The following is a 17,761-nucleotide window of genomic DNA, read 5'->3' as shown; positions in this document are numbered from 1 at the left end:
CTAAACACACTGAAATATTTAGCCACCTAGTGACAGCCCTTAGAATCCACGGACGACGACTAGTCGGGAGTCGGACGGAAAAATAAACTGTTGTTTTCGGCGTCACACGATCACACGAATATTGTATACACACTTATTAACAAATTAATAAGTATTAGTAAACATTAGGGTTAATGATCTAGCAAGATCAGTAGAAACATAATTATGATGATATTAATTAAATACTTGAAGAGGTAATCACAAAATTGTGACAAGACATTATAATTCTATTATTCTTCCATTATTATTCGTTTTTACCTGTATTATTATCTGGACCAACAATCAAAGTTACCGTATTGCCCATTTTTTTTTATGGGAAAAAGAAATTGCCAGCTTATATGCGTTAGCAAGGTATCAGAATCCAGAAAGGATATCTGTGATTTTTACTTTCATTACAAAAATCACAATAGCACGTGACGTTCAACTTTATTTCAACGACAATTTTCGACTATCGGAAGTTTTTCTTAGTTTTTTTTTTATTCAGACTTAACCTCGGATAATAATGCAACTGAAGCTTTTAAATCCACGAAATCGATGTTATTTGTCTTAACATCTTCGTCTATGAATCGTTTACAGCAAGCACATTTGGCGAACTGACGGTCATACGGCTCCAACGATCGGCAAAATTCCGGTAGCCAGCTCCAGTTTCGCATGATGGTTGGCAAGCAAGACGGGCAATATCTTTGGAAAATATTGATGACAACGATCACGATGAGGACGATTAAGAGCGGTATACCAGCGCACTTAAGTGTGGCAGTGCCAGCGATAGATAGACCCAAAACGGTGGCGGGCAAAAGGAGAAACAAACCGACAAGACACAGAACGGAAAACCATCGATATTTGGCAGTGACGTCACCCATGAATTTGGCCATCGGAATGGGTATCCGCATAAAAGGGATGGGATAGAAAAGCAAAATGCCTGTGACGTTGAATAACAAATGAACAAGAGCTATTTGCAGGGTGTCGTGCAGGGCGTCAGGTGAAGCCGCAAAGGCCGCAAGGAGAGCAGTTGTAGTCGCACCAATGTTGGAGCCCAACGTCAGCGCATAGACTCGTTCAATGGAAATGAATCCAACTCCGATGAGCGGATCCAGCGCCGAAGTGAACACCAAGCTTGACCGGACTACAAAAGTCATCCCCGCTCCGACAAGCATCGCTATGTAACCTGCGAGCCATGGAACGTAAGGAATCTCTCCATTGATAACGTGTTTGACGACGTTGGCTATGTGTCCTGCGATTTTTTAACATATGAATTACTGGCTTGACTTAATTTGCATAGAAAATGTTTACCTTTCATCACGGAATGAAGGATCTTCACTAGAAATACCAGGCTACCGCAAAGAATGGTAAGCGAAATGGCCAAGATAATCAATCCGCTTGTCCAGTCTTTCATTCCCGTGTTTTCGAATACAAATATCCCGCCTGAATCAAATTAGTATTCGTGTTATGTAACAATAAAAGGGTTAATATTTGCCGCGTGAAAATTACTGCACGGGACAGGATCGGTGATATTTCCACCACACTGCTGTATCAGTGAAGAATTTTCATACATTGGGTCATCGCTAGCCCAGCCTTTTAAAACGTTTGGATCCAGCTGTAAAAAGAACATTTGCAATTAATTGAGTTCGGATTTGTAATAAAAAGTAACTCCTCACTTATATTGATTCAAATTTCGTTTTTGAATTTTACCTGTACGATAAGGTCCACAGCAGGATCTGTTATTGCTTTCAAAATGTTAATTCCGTTCCCTATGGACGACGAATTGTAAATATTCCGAACTACAATCCCGCTGATGCATTCCAAATAACCGATGCCGAATATAGGTTCTTAAAAGTAAGAAGCAAAATAAATAATAAATTAGATTATGTACGGATCAGAGGACTTACGACAAACGATTTCGACAGTAAACAGGACGAACACTGTTATCCAATTAAAAATGTCGTCGACAGCAGCCCCGGCAAAAGCTCGTCGGAATTCGTTCTTATTGGCGATTTCAGCGAAAGAGACTATCAGATTGGTTACTGAAGTTCCTATGTTGGCGCCCATAATGATTGGAATCGCCATGCCTACCGTCAAAACTAAGCTCAAAATGAGATAAATTTTGTTTGCATAAGATTATGCGGTTTAACTATAATTTTTTAATTACCATTAGCGCCAACCATGCTTACTATGATGGAAGTTGAAGTTGAAGAACTCAAGACGAGAACTGTAACTAAAATTCCGATCATTAATCCAACGGCTGGATTCTGCATCAGTTCACTTTGCTGAAAAATTTTACCTGTAAAACAAAAGCATATTTAGCATTTTCGATTTAGTACTAACTATAAAAGAAAAACACTTACCAGCAGTTTTACCGGAACTCAGACGGAATGCATTGGCCAGTAAGTCAAGTGAGCATATGAAGAAATACAATAAGGCGATAGCACCAAGTATCTTGAGTCCAATGCCCAAAAGATGCAAGACTTTTTCTTTGGTGGTCATGTCTATAAAAACACAGAACCATTTAAATTTTCATATTTAAGAAAGACTGAAATTTATCCATACCTGTCCATTTCTCGGAATCGTCCACAAGATCAACGATCGCCCATGGATCGACGTCACATGACTCCACTTTTGGGCCGGCACCACTGCTGCTGCTGATTGTGCCGTAAGACGTTTTGCCTCTAATCGTCTCCATCAATCAATTTTTCTTCCTCGACACCAATTTTGTTTTCTTAGCCTTCGCCGTGTCAACATTTTTCTTTTAGTTTCAATCGAGTTATTTAAAAAATGAAAATTTGCTTACAGGAGTGAACTGCAAAGAGGTGTGTCCTCACATTTGTGAATTCTACAAGTGAAGTCCTTCAACTTGATATTCGATCAGATATTTTCGTATCAGTGCAAGAAAAATACTCCCTCGTCCTTTTAACCTCATTCTTTGTTGTTGTACAAAATTTTCCACACACCAAAAGCCTGCCTTCCTTTCGTCCCTGTCGTCCCCGTTATCTTGAGTTCAACAATGATATTTAATTCCTTGAAGAAAAGCCAAAATTGTGTTCTTGTTTGTCTCGCACTTTCTAGTCAAACTACGGTGAGATGCAAGTTAGTTGAGAATGAATTGTTTGAGAATGAATTTTAGCTTACCGTAAATGTCCTAAAACGTCGTTTACTGGCGCGCGCGGAGCAGCTAGGTGGTAAACTGACGAGTCTGAGCGAGTCTTTCCAAGAAGAAGAACAAACATTGGTAAAACGACCGACGGAGAAATACGGAGAAATTATTTTGATATTGAAACTAAAGAAAGGTTTCCGCGCCTGTAAAAATTATTTTTAAAGAAAATTTTATAAAAAAGCAGTTAAAAATTTAAAATGTTTCTAGAAACGAATGGAATAAAATGACGACGTCTTCAGAAAATCCTTCGCACTCGATCTGCTCATCGCACAACTTGGCGCTTCATAGTCCAGGAGAAAACGACGTCATGTTGAAAGAGTAACAACAGCAGCCTAATAAGCTAGGGAAAAGACGAATTATGACACTCTGTGATTAAGCCATGTCAAATCTATGTTGAGTATGCCCATGCTTCATAGCATACATAATTTGAGGAATATTGAAATTTTCAAAAGTTACAGGTTGTTAAGAAGCAAAATAAGACTTTGCTTAGGCATATGGCTTATTTTATTCCCAAGTGATTATTAAATATTTCCTTACTTGTGTCACAGCATAATATTTTGCGTATGTACTATGTAGCTACTGGAGAGAAAGAAAATCTAAAGGAAAAACAGTAATTGTTGCTCATAACAAACAATAAGCGTATTGAACTCACATAGAGGGTAGCTACACTATTGAAATAGGGAAAACCTTGTACCATGAATAAGAAAATTAAATTGAAGAAAATTAAATTGAAGAAAATTTAATTGAAGGAATATTGGGTGAATCAATCTTTACGGCCTGCAAGGTATTAAATTTCGGGGTTGGGATATAGTCGTTTACTTTGACAATAAATCTTTTCTGCGCTTTCTTCTCTTTTTCCCGTCATTCATTTCCGACAATTATTGAGGGAAACACACATTCCAGGACCGTTATACAAATATGCTTACACGAACTTCCAAGTGCAATTCAACTCAAATGAGTTCCTTATTACCGATAACAGGTTCATTTCATTTCTCGTTGATGTATAAACCTTGTTGACGACAGATATATCGATAATTGAGGTGAAGGGGTTGAATTCAAACAGCTATAATGAAGATAAAATTTACATATTGAAATTGCAAAAGAACAGGAAAAGTGCTCTGAATAGAAAAGAATAGATTTACTCACTGTTATATCAATGCTGGAGACCGGGCAAGACAATCGAACCCGTTTATTCAAAGGTGCGACGATGGTAAAGCGACATATCCTAGGTTCTCCTCCTACTATTGTATTAATAAAAGGTGTAATTGATCCAGGGGCTACCTTTGCCTCTCCATCTCGGCATACTAAACATAGAAGACACGAAATATTCAAAACACTTTTTAATTAGAACAGACAAAGCATTTCTAAAGTGCTGCAGCTGAAATATTACATTTGAAATTAGACGTTGGCGGGATTTTTACCGTCGTCCAGTTACATCGAAACGAATCACCTTTGCTTAACATAGATATAACATCTAATCGATTGGTAATTGTCATGTAAACATCGTTCAAGGATGGCCTTGCAACGATTTCACCGTTTTCAGATAACTAAAAATGTGTGAGTGTTGCTAACCTGTTAATTTGTAAATTTAACTTTAATATACTTACTATCAGACTACTGTCACGACGTAATAAGTTGACATTTGTGCAAGAGATCTGAATGCGCTGACCAAGGGAAGCGAAGACGGAGAATAAACAAGTAATGTTTGAGTCAGTCGTTTTAGCTATTGATGAAATGGTCCCGTTTTTGGCCGTTGATTGTACGTGAACGCAGTCTAAATATTGAATTTAAAAAAAGTGCCATGCATTGTTTTGGGTTTTAAATAAGTAGGATAGAGATTACACTTGAAATTTGTAGTTGCTGTGGTGGATGCTGTCGTGGTCCAGTTACAACTAATTGGAGTATCAGTATCGGTAATTTTACGCAACGACAGTAAATCTACTTGATTTCTATTTGTAGCGGTCTTGTTGAATTTAGATTGAAAGAAATAAAAATCACTGGCAGATCTGAACTATTTTAACGAACCAAACATAAAAAAAAATAAAGGCCTAGTAATGATCATTATAATTATAATTAGTGTCAAATCTGAATAATTTTAACACACTATTACAGAAACGTAGTTATATAATTATTTCTTACTGTCAGTAGAAGAAAATTCTGAGATGAGGAATTGAACGGGCAAGACATCTGGATTTGACCATTGGATGGTAAATTGATGAAGAAAGGACAAAGTCTAGCTACGTTCTTGTAAGTTGTTCCATTCAAAGTTTCACGTATAGCTTGAATGGATCCATTGGTTGCATCCGTCTCACTATCTCGACACCCTAAAAATTTAAAACAAATATTTCGGCCATTATTGAGAACTGCCAAGGGATACAAATTATAAATCACATTTGAAATCTCTCGTTGTCGTGGGCGCCTTAATTGTTGTCCATTTGCAATCAAATTTGTCTGTTGCGTTGAGCACTCGATAATTTACAGTCATTTGGTTTTTGTACGAAGTATATACCCTATTTGGTACGATTATATTATTGTAGTAAATGTCGAGGATTCCGTCCAACTAAAAAAACCACACGGACGTTAATCGACATATGTCGCTTAAGTAGTTACGTTTCTAAATTTTAGATTTCTTACGATCAATGAACTTGAAAATGTGGATGAGGATGAAGCATTGAAGAAAATAGATGTAACAGTCAGATTTGCAAGCGAGCAAGACATCTGAACTGAATGGTTTGTAGGTGCGGTGATGGTGAAATTGCAGGTCTTCGGTGGTCCGGTTGCCACCGGTGTTAGCCCGTCTAAGGGCTGAATGGATCCACTAGCCGCTGTTGAAGTTGTGTCACGGCAAACTTTATAGGATTTTATAGCCGGGGAAGCTGTTGTGGTAACAGGTTTCACGCCTGCCTTAGTCGTCGTTAACTTCAGAATTGTTTTTGTCTGAGCTTTCTACAGATTCAGGTCAAACGTTACGTTATTTTTTAGAAAAAGACAAAAGCATTACGAGTCGTGATAATAATACATAGTCTTATACATTCTCTTTGTGGAACAAATTCTTACCACAGCAATGACTGCTAAGCAAACGATGAAGAAGAACATCAGGGACAACTTCATTCTGGAACCTTATCGAAAGAGTGGCAAGAAATGCTCTGAAGTATTGTCTGTGAAACAGCAAGGTATATAGCTAAATTCACATATTGCATTGAAAATGGAACCTAGTAGAATCAGCTGGAGGAAAACTGCATTCCCAGATCAGTTTCGATGATATGTCATAGTTTTCGACAGACCTGGGTGGAGCTGTAGTTTTGAAACAGACGCAGAGCTTGGGTTGACTTACAGCAGGTCTGGCTGTAATCACACTGCAGTGCTACACTAATTCACAGTAGAATAATGCTTTGGTGGGGCTTCTAATACATGCACTAAAGCAAATTTGAATATGAAACAGATACAAATCCAATCCATGAGAAGGATTTCACGATGACAAATGTAGGTATATCGCATTTGCGCTGCCACTTTCCCGTTTGAGGTCGAAATAGTCGCGACCAGTGATAGCATAGTGACAGCTCCATTTTCAGCACTAGAAACATTTAAAGCTTTTAAAAATGACCAATTACGAGTTTATAAATTATAACTCACTTTTAATTACGACTGATCGTGAAACACTTAATATTAAGCTACACACACAGTAAAAGTATATGTTGGGTGAACTATGCAATCATAAATTCGGAAGTATCAAAAACATTCCTGACTGAAGGTCAAACGTCTTTGTTATATCAAATTCGCGCGACGACCATCTTGCTTCATTCCTCACCCATTCCCGCCAATTTAGCCGCCATCATGGATTTTCATCGCGCGGGTTTTCAAAAGAGAACTTAAATTTGGGGAGGGGGGAGAAAAAATTGGTTCGATTTAGTCGTTTTCCTCCTTTGCCACGAAGGACGACTAGAAATGCTCAGATAATAAATTTTTATAGCGACAAGTGGGATAGTTAACTATATTCATACGTGGCACTGCCACATACAAGCCAATGAAATCTTGTTATAAAAATCCATTTGCCTGTAAATCTGTATGACATGAGTTTTCCAACGAGATGAGTGGAACTCTCGTTTCGAACCAGACGCACAGCTTGTACAAAATGTGGTTAGTGCTGCACTAGTTCATAGTCGTTCTAAAGCATGTGCAACGAAAATTTGAAAAATGAGTCACATAAACTCAATACACATGCGCTCAATTCCACGACGACTATATGCTAGTATTACGCATGTGCGTTGCACCTTTTTCGTTTATTGAGGTCAGACCGTCAGAATAACTGCGACATCTCTTTAGTCAGCACAACATTGTAGAAACACTCACAGCAACCCTATAAAATTATGACTCAACTGTTTAACTAATTTTGACTGATTGTAAAAAATTATAATATTAGGCATTCTTATTTGGTATAGGAGCGTACGTCCATTTTTCGAGAAAAAGAACCTATAGCTGTTTGATAAACAAGTATATATTGAACTCAATGCCTTGTACCATGATTATGAAAATTAAATTGACGAAAATTGATTTGGTAAATTGGTTATATCAATCAGTACGTCCTGTCGAAAAGAATTTCTCATCAGGGAGTAACAAATCAAATACATCAATTTGAATAGTTTTCCCTTCATCTTTACGGTCGTCTTATTGATTATAGTGTTTTAAAATTTTTTGTTATTTTTCTTTTTTAACAAAGTCTTGCCAACGAAGAAATTGAGAAAGGTCAACACAAAACTGCGCAATTCATAGATGATAACGCACGTCCAGTCTTCATCGCAATTTAAACGAATGTCCACGTACAATTCAACATGACTGAGTTCATAATTGCGAATAGCACGATTTCATTGCTATTCGATGTATAACTGGTTTGGGCGACCATCGGCGATGCCAGGGTATTGTTGTTACCGAACGCATCATATTGCAATAACATCTGTAAATCAAGTTAAAACATATAAGAATTAGATTTTCCTTTTCTACTTTTGTCTTAATTCCAAATGTAGTAATGTTTCAACTATTACGGCAGAAGCCAGCACACATAGTTCAACATTTTTAATCCCATTTTTTTTAAAAGAAAATGCTTTACGTTATCGGGGCTGTTGACGGTCGGACAGTTAATCTTGACGCGCTTGCTCGAAGGTGCCTTGATGTTGAAGCGGCACGCTCTAGAAGAAGCCGTTTCTACCGCATTTGATTTAATTGACCCTGCCACCGTTGTCTCTCCCTGAACGCAAACTGAAATTGAAATATAAACAAACTTTTTATAGGCAAATCTTGATGAACAAAACCGTATTGAAAATTGTAATCACGAGTAAATGGCGTCGTCGCTGAGATTGTTACTGTGTTCCATTTACAAGTAAACTCGTCTCCATTCATATAAGAAGTCGCTACGTCTATTCGATTCTTGATCGAAGTATAAATCCTGTTCAAAGTAGGCAACAAGCCAGTAGAGGGAGTAGGTACTTCGGTAACTCCGTCAAACTTTAATTTAAAGCCAAAATCTTTTTCGTGAATGTTCTAGACGGTAGTGGTCTTTTATCGATCATTAATTCATTACTCACCATCAAATAACTGTATTGTGAAACCAAGTTGACGACGGAGCATGACACCTGAACTTTCTTATCGGCAGGTACGATGATAGAGAAAAGACACCACTTCGATTGTCCAGCTGATAACGGTAGATTACCTAGCTGCTGGATAGTTCCGTTTGAGTCTCTCGACGGTCCACGAAGGCAAACTGAATTAAAGTACAACAACTGTCGTTAATCAATGAACATTTTGGCCAAAATGTCTTGCAATTCATTATTACGGTTGGCGTCTGATGTAGTCGTAGAGGATGGGGTTATCGATTTCCATTGACAATTAAGTTGGTCAGTTTTATAATAACGAACGAGCAAATCTGCTCGACTTCCACTTGCAGTCAACCTGTTCACTGAACCGTACGGTAGCCACGTCATAAAGCTCCTAACGAAAGCTCCTTCGAACTTAAAGTTTGTTTAAGATATATTATTTATATATGATTTATAAACAAATCTATTATTGAGATAAATTGTCTTACAGTTGTAAAAGGTAAAAGTGATTTAGCGCTGACTGCCGAGCAAGACATCTGCGTTAGACGACCAGGCGTAGAATTGATGAAGAAAGGACACACTCTATACCAATCGTCATTAGTATTTGTCTCTTGAACGGTTGAAATGGCCCCATTGGACGCTGATGTCTGCTCATCACGACACCCTGAAATGTGATGAAATACAAGGACATCAACTATATGGTTCCTATGGGAACAAAACAAAATAAATTTAGAATTATTGTTACATCTGAAGTTCGTTCCTGTTGACGCTGGCGCTGTCATTGCTGTCCAAGTACAATTAAAGAAGTCCTTTGCATTGACGACCCGATATGTCATAGAAAACGTATTTTGTTTAGAGGTGTAAACCCTGTTTGGTACGATGTAGTCACCGGTTTGGAAAATATCGATGACATCGTTAAACTAAATTAGAAAATTCAGAAATTACTAAAATTACTGTCACTTAAAATCATAATTCTTACAGATATCTACTAATGTAAAATGATTCGCTTACTGTCAGTGAATTTATTACTACTGGTGAAAATCCAGCTTGGCTCAACTTCAATGTAGAAAGACTGACGGCCCAGCAGATCAACTGAACTTGCTGGCCGACCGGTGCGTTAATGTTAAAGTTGCAGGTTCTTGGTGCTGTTGTATTCGGTGTTAGTCCAGCTAGAGGTTGAACGGACCCACTGGCCGAAGTTGAATTAGTGTCACTACAAACTTTATACGATTGGTTTGCTGGCGGAGGTGTAGATGTTTTTATCGTTGTCGTTGTTTTTTTCGTTGTCATTTTTTTCGTTGTTGTTACGGCCGCTTCCTATTTAACATTACACATAGAATATTACAACTGCGCCATCAAATAAAATAATACCAAAGCACAAGATATAGCATAATTCACCTTAAAACATTTATTAAATCACAAGTAAACTTACCCCGATAATGGCGAAGCAAACGGCCACTGCGACAAAAATTGCGTTTAGTTTCATGTCCTCGTCAGTAAGTGCCAGGTCGCGCTATGAGTTGCCAACGTCAATTAAATGGTCATTTATATAGCTGAAGTTCCACCTTCAAGTGCTGAAGCAAGTGTTCTAAATTTCACACCGCAGAGAGGATGCAGCAGCTGCTTCAGTTTTTCTCGATACATAACGTAAACGCAAAGTTGTACAGCGCCAGCTCTGAATTTTGTGGAAGTCTGTTTTAATTAACGGTTGAGCGATTTCGGAGCTTTCAAACTTGCTAGAAAAATACGCGCGTTATGTCTCGTGCGTCTTGCAGGTTTAGAAATTATTTTCTTTGAATGGACACTTGCGTCGACAGATGTGGGATCTGCGCGCTGTGCGTCACTCGCTATCGCTCACTTCTCATCAGAAAAGTTTCCAGTGACTTATTCTGAAAAAGGTGGGACTTTCTTCAACGAAACGCAAACATGTTGCGTTGGAAACGAAAGCCAGATGCACCGGAACTCGCCTTGTGTGAGTTTCCGATTATGGCGACGTTAAAGTGTTTGAAAATGTTTTTGGTGACTAATACATTTAAATGTGACTCGCCGGAAGAAGATCCAGTACATTGTTCAAGGGAAGCGGAAGGAACCTGTTACTAGGAAAGACGGTATGATGCACAATTCCAGCGTTACGATTTAGGTTCCAACATGGTAAGATCGAACAACTTTACCTTTCAAGAGTTTCCATGACTGACTGACTCACGACTGGTCCACAATATTTTGGATAAGCTTGAAATTTTTCTCATCTTCTCTTAATTCTTTCGGGAAACTTGAGCGATGAGCATACCATATCTGTTGCAGTCCTGCAAGCAAAAAGCATAAATTGAGATCTCAAAAACTGAATGTTATCTAGAAAAATAATACTTTCCCTTATAGAAGCTTAGGTTAGTTTCAACATCATAATCTTGTTTCTTTGAATTGATGGATGGACACCATTCCTTTGAAATATTCATGACTGAGATGCAGTTGTTTGAATAGCTTTTTGAAGATCCTCACAAGAATGACACCTGTTCCAGAATCATGAAACATGACTGCGTAAAAATACACCAATGTAATCCTCATACCTTGACATTCGTAGCTGCCAGCCTAGATTCATCATGTTTAAGCACATTCTAGGTCTTGTTTTTCCGTAAGTAGAGAAAGTAGGTATATGTACACAAGGAGGTGCAGTCTCAGGAACAACTGGACGTGCTGGTGATGAGATATGCATGAATAACATCGGAATCAGAATATTTTAATATGGAAAACAAATCTAAATAAGGCAAAAAGAACTCTAAACTAATAATCAACAACTAAAGCTAAAATACCTTATGTATTGGTACATATCTAATTTATCCATTCACTTCAAAGCGATTGCTAGGTTTTACGGTTTTACTGATTACATCAAAACAGCCCAGCCAGTGAGCCAGACCACGTTTAAAAGAATGGCCTTGGAATGGTGGTGTCGTCGTCTGTTTGTTTCGGCGATTTCTGCTACACCAGTACCCTCTATACTTTGAACGGTGGACTTGGGGAGGGGGCTGTCAGGGTGGTAAATTTTCAAAAATCGAAAGAAGAATACAACTTCATCCTTCCTTTTGTCTTTATTTGACTCCAACTTAAGCCCAGTAAACAACCTGTACCAGCGTATATACAATATAAGGCTTAAACTGATGATGTATACAGAAATAATAATTAACATATTTTGAATTTTACACAATGATCAAAGAACAACTATTAAAGTTTTATGTAGTCCTTTTTACTTTATAGTATTTAAAAATAACGGAGTGTTGCGATATACATACTATCTAAGTATCTTGTAAAGGAAAATAAGTCCTTATCGCGAATGAATAAATCTTTCGCGACAAAACTGGACGATGGCCAGCATGAAACCACTGAAAAGAATTAAAAATGGCAAGTAAAATTGCTGAAGTTTAAGTCGGCTTCTACTGGATCTTTTCGTCACGACTCCTTTGTTGTTGTAATTCAGCTGGCAGTTCCGTGGAAACTTTTCAAGCTTAAAATACCAATAATCGTGTAGTCCAGCAGCATGAAACCATAAGGACCTAAACCAGATGTCGTTTCTGAAATTATTCAAATAAAGAACTATGACTTAATTATAATAAAATTACTCTCGATTAATTTCCTCCTGATAAGGACTGGATTTTGGAACAGCAAAATACATGGGCTTCCACGAAAATAATTCTTTCGCCATTGTGAGGCGACAGTGGCCTCTCTCGGACGAATACTTTTGCATTAAAGCTCTTCCAACTTTCGTTGGCTAATGGCAAACAAATCGTAAGTAAATTCTGAGCAGCAATATATCTTTTAAAGAATTTTATACCGTTATCGCAACATAGTGATCCTTCTCTAAAACGGGTAAGGCCAGTTCGTCCAAGCTGAATTTCCTGCAATCTGGACACTTGCTCAGATTGTCAGCAACGCGTTTCAGATCCCCCGTCTTCGCCATCTTAAAAATAGGATTAATCCCACAACAAAAATTAAAACGATAAGCACTAAATCTCGTTCCACTTTAGGAGGTATGAAAATAACCAATAAATCAATTTCTTGGATTGATCCGACTCCGACGGTTGCCTTGTAGGTTGTGGAAGCTGCCAGGTCTGCAAAGGTATTGATTTCCGGACTTTTGTAGATCGTCGACAAGTAATGGGACGTTAAAGTGGAAGTGTAGGTTTTGACGAAGACGAAAGCTACCAGACTCCAGGTGAAGAGTAGAAGGTGTTGCGACCACTGGCCGAATCGAGAGCCTCCTCCTTCGATACATACACAACACACAGAAAACTTTTTAAAATTACAATTTTAGCGCTAACAAAAGTTACCGTTTGCAACTACTCTGGCGTTTGCTGCGATACGTTCGACAAGTGCCAGAGACTCGAGTAATTTTTTGGCCATGAAGGTCAGTATGAGATAAAATCCGGCAATAACGGTTGCACATATTATGAATCCGAACCAGGTCTACAGCCATTTTAATTTGTTTAAAAAAATTGTTAGTATAACTGTATAAGTGAAAGAGAAATTCAATTAGTTAATTAATTGGGTGTTTTACTCCAATAGTGAACACGTCGATGGTGGCAGTATAGGAAACGGCAGAGGTAGGATATTTGACTAAAAGGCCGGTGAAGTCCCCACCAACCAATCCGCAAAAGTCAATAGCTTGGTACCGTTCTAGAGAAATAGCTACCGGCACTAGACCCAAGTCGGCTTCCTGGAAAAGAAATCAGGTATTTTAATATGCACGCAATCGAAAATACATTTTGATATTTACTTCTCTTAGAAGAGTTCCTATTATGCCATTCCAAGTTCCGTTGATTTTGACTCCATTTGTGTTAACCGCCGCTGGAAATATTTTGTACCTAAACATTTTCACCAATCACTTAACAAATTTAATCGCAATCTGATAATGATTTTACTTACGTGAATTTTAAACTCTGGGAGAGGTAGAGGAGTTGGTGAACCAACACGCCAGAATATCCAATTACTTGTCCGGAAGAATTTCTTGAAATTACAATCGGTGGTGGAAACTATCGAATTATTTAGTATCTTATAATCGATTGATTTAGCAGTAGAATAATTGTCACAGATTTTCAAATGAACTTACATGGCCTGCAACGATTTGCAATTCCTTTCCTTGTAAATGATTGCGCGGCTTTGACAGTTGACTGGCAGTACCTTCGGGGACACCTCCAACTTTCCAATCACAACTCGCAATCACGAGGGAATGTAGCAGCACGTAAAACACTGGGAACACCCTTGTCGCTTTCATTTTCACGTGCTGGTTTCCGTCAAGCATCTGACCACCACGAATTTGTCGATCAAGTTATCCGTTTGATTTTCCGCTGTCCACTATTTCCAGGGAATTCTATTCGAGGGCCTGCGTTCCCTGTACATGGCTGCCTATCGATTACTTGAATTCAGAAATACCCTTATGGGTATGGCTGAATGGTAATTTTTTCATGATCTCTCAGGGCATTTGAAAGCCCATCTCATAAATGAGAGTATTTTATTAAGGGACAGGAGACAGGTATACAGTGTGACGCACACATATGTGGAAGCCGGGTCCGTCGAGTCCGCCGCACGGATGGCACGCAACGTTTCCCGGGTTACGATTGTTCTATATATCCAAACATAATGCATTCGTGAGGTCGCTCATTGTAAAATTTACTTTTTAAAAATTTTAAAACAAAGGTCAAAAGGTTACGGTACTTGTTTTGAGTGCATTTCTCTTCTTATTTTTGCTTTATTTCAATTGGTGTCACATTTCTTTCTTTTCTTTCTTGAGAATTTCAATTACTGTTTCAGGGTTAGACCCTAGTTTTCTTTTCATTCGATCCCAAACGATCTTTGGAATCGGCTTTGGTCATTCCGTCAATCATTTTAAAAGCGTAGTGCCCACTGGGTAGTCCTGAAAGTTAAAAGCAAAGAAATTGTTAAACAGTTTACCATTTTTAATGAAGGCATCAACTTATACCATTGTCTTTTAGAAATTTTTTCCCATTGCGGATGTTGGTGGTGACGTCACTGGTGAAATCGTCAATGGAGTAGTATTGCTTTTTGGGCGTGGCGAACACATAATTGTAAGGGCTTTTTCTGGTTATGTAATTGAAAAAGAGGCAACCCAAAGAAAAGATGTCGATCGATTTGTCCGCTCTGATGGTTTTCTTCTCTTCCGGGGAGAGGGTCTTGTCTTCCAGTCGCAGATAGCTCCGGAGCGTAGTAAATCCTGGTTCCTTTGGCGCCGCTGTTTGAAGAGAAACTTCCGGTTGGTTGGGTGGGTTTGCTGACACCAAAGTCGGAGATTTTAAGAGCGAACGAGGAAGAAATGAGCACGTTGTCTGGCTTGATATCTCAATGGACAATATCTTTGGAATGGATGTAAGCAAGCCCGTTGGCCATTTGCCACAAAGCTTCAATCTCGGACGGCATTTTACCGCTAAACTTTTCATCACCGTCAATGTAATTGCGGACAGTCCCAATGCAAATTTCCAGTATCAAATACCTACAAATATAGAATAACGTCATAATAGAAAATTATTCAGAGTAGAATTGATAAATATCACTTGAAATCGGCATCTTCTCTAACGTCCAGCAGTTTCAGAACGTTCGGGGTGATCCATTATTCTCATGGCAGCTTCTTCCCTGGTTTTGAAATTTTTATTCAAATTGTACAGGAGAATTCGTTCGACGGCGACTGGCTGTCCATCCAGAGTGCCCGAAAAGACGGCTGCAAACGTGCCTTTCCCCAACATGTTTTGTCTGTCATACTGTAAGACTTTTCCTTGAATCCCTAGTCCAGTAAACAAATCACTCGCATTAGGATGAATTATTTGTTTTTACATTGGGTAAAAGTTACCTGCAGATTCAGATGTTTCCATGTTCTTGTTTCAGAGCCGCACAACGTTGCACCGTTTATTCCTCCGTTTTCTCCTTTCCGATGTCATCTGATTAGAAAGCATTACGACTAGATATCAATCTTATCTAATAGGGATGGCTTTACAATTGTACATCTAAATTTGACCTTTAAGCATGATAGGTGATAAAACGTTAGATTAAGATAGCACACTGTGAGGCCACTGAATTATTATATTTTCAGATTATGCGAGTTGAATTGTTATTTAAAAAAAATTATGTTGGGTCTCTACACTACGGTCTGCTTCGGTCCATTTTGACGTCGTTGTTCTAGTTTCAGAGTTTCAATAACTGTCTGAGAGTTGGAACCAAATTTCTTTTCGTCCAAGCCCCAGCGATCCTCAGACTTGGCTTTGGTCATTCCGTCAATCATTTTAAACGCGTAGTGTCCCTTTGATAGTCCTTAAACCAAAACAAATAATTGAAACTACCGCTAAAACGTTGGCTAATTAAATTTTACCGTTCTTTTCTAGAAACTTTTTGTCCATGAGAATATTATTAGTGACGTCAATGTCGTAGTTTTCTTTGGAATTGAACTGCATTCCTGGTGTTGCGAACAGGTGAGCGTACGGCCCCTTTCTCATTATGTAAGTGAAAAAGAGGCAGCCCAAAGAAAAGATGTCGATCGATTTGTCCGCTCTGATGTTTTTTCTTTCCTGCGATTCTTGATGCTCTAGTCGCAGATATTCCGGAGCAAAGTAAGTTTTCGTTCCTTGAGGGCCACTAGTCACTGAGAAACTTCCGGTCGGCTGTGTGGGCTTGCTGACTCCAAAGTCAGAGATTTTCAACACATACGAGGAGGATATCAAGACGTTCTCCGGTTTGATATCACGATGGACAAAATGCTGGGAATGGATGTAAGCCAGCCCATTGGTCATTTGTATCAGCGCTTCAACCTCGATCGGCATCTTTTGATTGAACTTTTTCTCGTCGTTAACGTCGTTGACGTAATCACGCACCGTTCCAATGCAGAGTTCTAGAATTAGTAATCTAGATTATTTAGAGAAATGATTATAAATCATTCGAGACATAATGTAAATAATTGTATACTTAAAATCCTCATTTTCCTGTACTTCCTTGAGTTTTAGGACGTTTTGATGGTTCATTTGTCGCATGGCTACCTCTTCCCTGTCTTTGAATCTTTTATTCAATTTGTGCATTTCGATTCGTTTGACGGCCACGGCCTCTCCATTCCAAGTGCCCCAAAAGACGGTAGCAAATGTGCCGTTCCCTAGAATTTTGCTCCTGTCATATTGCAGCATTACAGCTCCGTTGGTACGTCCGTCTATATTTTGCAAAGACAAACAGAAAGCGAGTGAACAACCAGTACAAGCTGCTTAAAGCAACAGCATTTGATTTTTATCAGTCTGATAAAAAAAAATGATACAGTTCCATATTCTTTTACTATGACTTTTACACACATTCGCTACTAAAAGCTAAAACTAAACGGGGATAAATTGATTGTTGTCTTAAACAATTTACCTGGAAGTGTAGAAGCTTTCGGGACTGAACCAAACACGGGAGACAATTGTTACGATGTGCCAAAGTATTCTCGCCACATCGATCTCTGTTTAAATTAAACCGTATTGGCGCAATGAACACTTTTATAGCTTATCAGGTTACCTTCTTGGTCTTTGTAAACCGCCTCTCCGCCCTCCCTCCTTCCCGATATCTTGAATACGAATCAGTGGTTGTGTAATCTGTTGCCAGTTATACATTATAACCGTTGTCGTCAGCTTAATTTAACTTACACGATGATAAGATATGTCGGTGTGGCGGAAGGTTCCTCTTGGCCATACTTAAGCTTGTTTTAATTGATTAAAGGTTAACATATTTTGCGAATCTGATTGTTTAGACCCACAAACAAAGTTGTGGAGCACAAAACAGGGCCTGATCTGCAGTCGTTTCACAATTGAGTTTTTGAATGAACCCTAACTGAGTCAACAAATACACTGAAAAGAGTTCCAACCAGCACGAATCAGATAATAATCGTATTCCGTACTATACGTCATAGAAACAGTCAAAGAGGAAGAATAGTGATGCATTTGCCCTACCTTTAAGCCTGGAAAATACGACCAGG

At 38.6% G+C, this 17,761-nt stretch overlaps 5 protein-coding genes across 6 annotated transcripts; all 5 read right to left on the bottom strand.

Annotated features, from left to right (window-relative positions):
* Window positions 1-432: 432 nt before the first annotated feature.
* Window positions 433-3,520, bottom strand: LOC124208083 (sodium-dependent phosphate transport protein 2B-like). Its single transcript, XM_046605794.1, has 10 exons — window positions 3,163-3,520; window positions 2,825-3,104; window positions 2,584-2,758; window positions 2,382-2,522; window positions 2,186-2,317; window positions 1,926-2,117; window positions 1,729-1,865; window positions 1,528-1,633; window positions 1,330-1,461; window positions 433-1,270 (listed from the first exon to the last, which is right to left on the bottom strand). Exons 3-10 carry the CDS (start codon window positions 2,714-2,716, stop codon window positions 516-518), a joined length of 1,728 nt encoding a protein of 575 aa, XP_046461750.1. The 5' UTR covers window positions 2,717-2,758; window positions 2,825-3,104; window positions 3,163-3,520; the 3' UTR covers window positions 433-515.
* A 153-nt stretch (window positions 3,521-3,673) lies between these two features.
* LOC124208084 lies at window positions 3,674-7,323 on the bottom strand. Its single transcript, XM_046605796.1, has 10 exons — window positions 6,821-7,323; window positions 6,245-6,761; window positions 5,822-6,133; window positions 5,579-5,747; window positions 5,327-5,511; window positions 5,030-5,198; window positions 4,795-4,961; window positions 4,578-4,734; window positions 4,334-4,491; window positions 3,674-4,250 (listed from the first exon to the last, which is right to left on the bottom strand). Exons 2-10 carry the CDS (start codon window positions 6,296-6,298, stop codon window positions 4,110-4,112), a joined length of 1,512 nt encoding a protein of 503 aa, XP_046461752.1. The 5' UTR covers window positions 6,299-6,761; window positions 6,821-7,323; the 3' UTR covers window positions 3,674-4,109.
* A 341-nt stretch (window positions 7,324-7,664) lies between these two features.
* Window positions 7,665-10,812, bottom strand: LOC124208080. The gene is made up of 9 exons (XM_046605791.1): window positions 10,208-10,812; window positions 9,787-10,092; window positions 9,521-9,695; window positions 9,264-9,439; window positions 9,015-9,189; window positions 8,767-8,942; window positions 8,515-8,686; window positions 8,292-8,440; window positions 7,665-8,138 (listed from the first exon to the last, which is right to left on the bottom strand). Exons 1-9 carry the CDS (start codon window positions 10,259-10,261, stop codon window positions 7,989-7,991), a joined length of 1,533 nt encoding a protein of 510 aa, XP_046461747.1. The 5' UTR covers window positions 10,262-10,812; the 3' UTR covers window positions 7,665-7,988.
* A 1,038-nt stretch (window positions 10,813-11,850) lies between these two features.
* LOC124208082 (glutamate receptor ionotropic, delta-2-like) lies at window positions 11,851-17,719 on the bottom strand. Of its 2 annotated transcripts, none has more exons than XM_046605792.1 (16): window positions 17,164-17,719; window positions 16,732-16,966; window positions 16,142-16,671; window positions 15,626-16,083; window positions 15,333-15,559; window positions 14,744-15,271; window positions 14,479-14,677; window positions 13,874-14,386; window positions 13,690-13,796; window positions 13,541-13,628; window positions 13,322-13,480; window positions 13,095-13,230; window positions 12,808-13,028; window positions 12,599-12,724; window positions 12,387-12,535; window positions 11,851-12,320 (listed from the first exon to the last, which is right to left on the bottom strand). In XM_046605792.1, exons 8-16 carry the CDS (start codon window positions 14,063-14,065, stop codon window positions 12,092-12,094), a joined length of 1,407 nt encoding a protein of 468 aa, XP_046461748.1. In that variant the 5' UTR covers window positions 14,066-14,386; window positions 14,479-14,677; window positions 14,744-15,271; window positions 15,333-15,559; window positions 15,626-16,083; window positions 16,142-16,671; window positions 16,732-16,966; window positions 17,164-17,719; the 3' UTR covers window positions 11,851-12,091. The 2 variants fall into 2 exon arrangements, with proteins under 2 accessions (XP_046461748.1, XP_046461749.1); XM_046605793.1 differs by having other exon boundaries at window positions 13,874-14,677; window positions 17,164-17,246; window positions 17,305-17,719.
* Window positions 15,911-16,943, bottom strand: LOC124207644 (serine/threonine-protein kinase/endoribonuclease ire-1-like). Its single transcript, XM_046605216.1, has 3 exons — window positions 16,732-16,943; window positions 16,142-16,671; window positions 15,911-16,083 (listed from the first exon to the last, which is right to left on the bottom strand). The coding sequence occupies exons 1-3, from the start codon at window positions 16,941-16,943 to the stop codon at window positions 15,911-15,913; spliced, it is 915 nt and encodes a 304-aa protein (XP_046461172.1).
* Window positions 17,720-17,761: the final 42 nt, after the last annotated feature.

Source organism: Daphnia pulex, chromosome 11 (assembly GCF_021134715.1).
Source record: "Daphnia pulex isolate KAP4 chromosome 11, ASM2113471v1".
NCBI lineage: Eukaryota > Metazoa > Arthropoda > Branchiopoda > Diplostraca > Daphniidae > Daphnia > Daphnia pulex.
The sequence above is the reverse complement of the archived record's forward strand: the minus strand, read 5'-3'. Positions and strand labels throughout refer to the sequence as shown.

What these genes read in the sequence shown, in the direction of transcription:
- LOC124208083 (XM_046605794.1), bottom strand. Translation starts at nt 2,716, where the DNA reads ATGGAGACGATTAGAGGCAAAACGTCTTACGGCACAATCAGCAGCAGC. An exon ending in AAGCATGGTTGGCGCTAATG is followed by an intron (nt 2,118 to 2,185) that starts GTAATTAAAAAA and finishes TTTTGAGCTTAG; the next exon opens with TTTTGACGGTAGGCATGGCG. An exon ending in CTGTGGACCTTATCGTACAG is followed by an intron (nt 1,634 to 1,728) that starts GTAAAATTCAAA and finishes TTCTTTTTACAG; the next exon opens with CTGGATCCAAACGTTTTAAA.
- LOC124208084 (XM_046605796.1), bottom strand. Translation starts at nt 6,298, where the DNA reads ATGAAGTTGTCCCTGATGTTCTTCTTCATCGTTTGCTTAGCAGTCATT. An exon ending in AGAATTTTCTTCTACTGACA is followed by an intron (nt 5,199 to 5,326) that starts GTAAGAAATAAT and finishes TCGTTAAAATAG; the next exon opens with TTCAGATCTGCCAGTGATTT. An exon ending in TCTCCAGCATTGATATAACA is followed by an intron (nt 4,251 to 4,333) that starts GTGAGTAAATCT and finishes TCTTCATTATAG; the next exon opens with CTGTTTGAATTCAACCCCTT.
- LOC124208080 (XM_046605791.1), bottom strand. Translation starts at nt 10,261, where the DNA reads ATGAAACTAAACGCAATTTTTGTCGCAGTGGCCGTTTGCTTCGCCATT. An exon ending in AACAGGAACGAACTTCAGAT is followed by an intron (nt 9,440 to 9,520) that starts GTAACAATAATT and finishes ATCACATTTCAG; the next exon opens with GGTGTCGTGATGAGCAGACA. An exon ending in CACAATACAGTTATTTGATG is followed by an intron (nt 8,687 to 8,766) that starts GTGAGTAATGAA and finishes TTTAAATTAAAG; the next exon opens with TTTGACGGAGTTACCGAAGT.
- LOC124208082 (XM_046605792.1), bottom strand. Translation starts at nt 14,065, where the DNA reads ATGCTTGACGGAAACCAGCACGTGAAAATGAAAGCGACAAGGGTGTTC. An exon ending in TAGGAACTCTTCTAAGAGAA is followed by an intron (nt 13,481 to 13,540) that starts GTAAATATCAAA and finishes TTTCTTTTCCAG; the next exon opens with GAAGCCGACTTGGGTCTAGT. An exon ending in CAGGAGGAAATTAATCGAGA is followed by an intron (nt 12,321 to 12,386) that starts GTAATTTTATTA and finishes CATCTGGTTTAG; the next exon opens with GTCCTTATGGTTTCATGCTG.
- LOC124207644 (XM_046605216.1), bottom strand. Translation starts at nt 16,943, where the DNA reads ATGCTGCAATATGACAGGAGCAAAATTCTAGGGAACGGCACATTTGCT. An exon ending in CAGGAAAATGAGGATTTTAA is followed by an intron (nt 16,672 to 16,731) that starts GTATACAATTAT and finishes TAAATAATCTAG; the next exon opens with ATTACTAATTCTAGAACTCT. An exon ending in AAAGTTTCTAGAAAAGAACG is followed by an intron (nt 16,084 to 16,141) that starts GTAAAATTTAAT and finishes TTTTGGTTTAAG; the next exon opens with GACTATCAAAGGGACACTAC.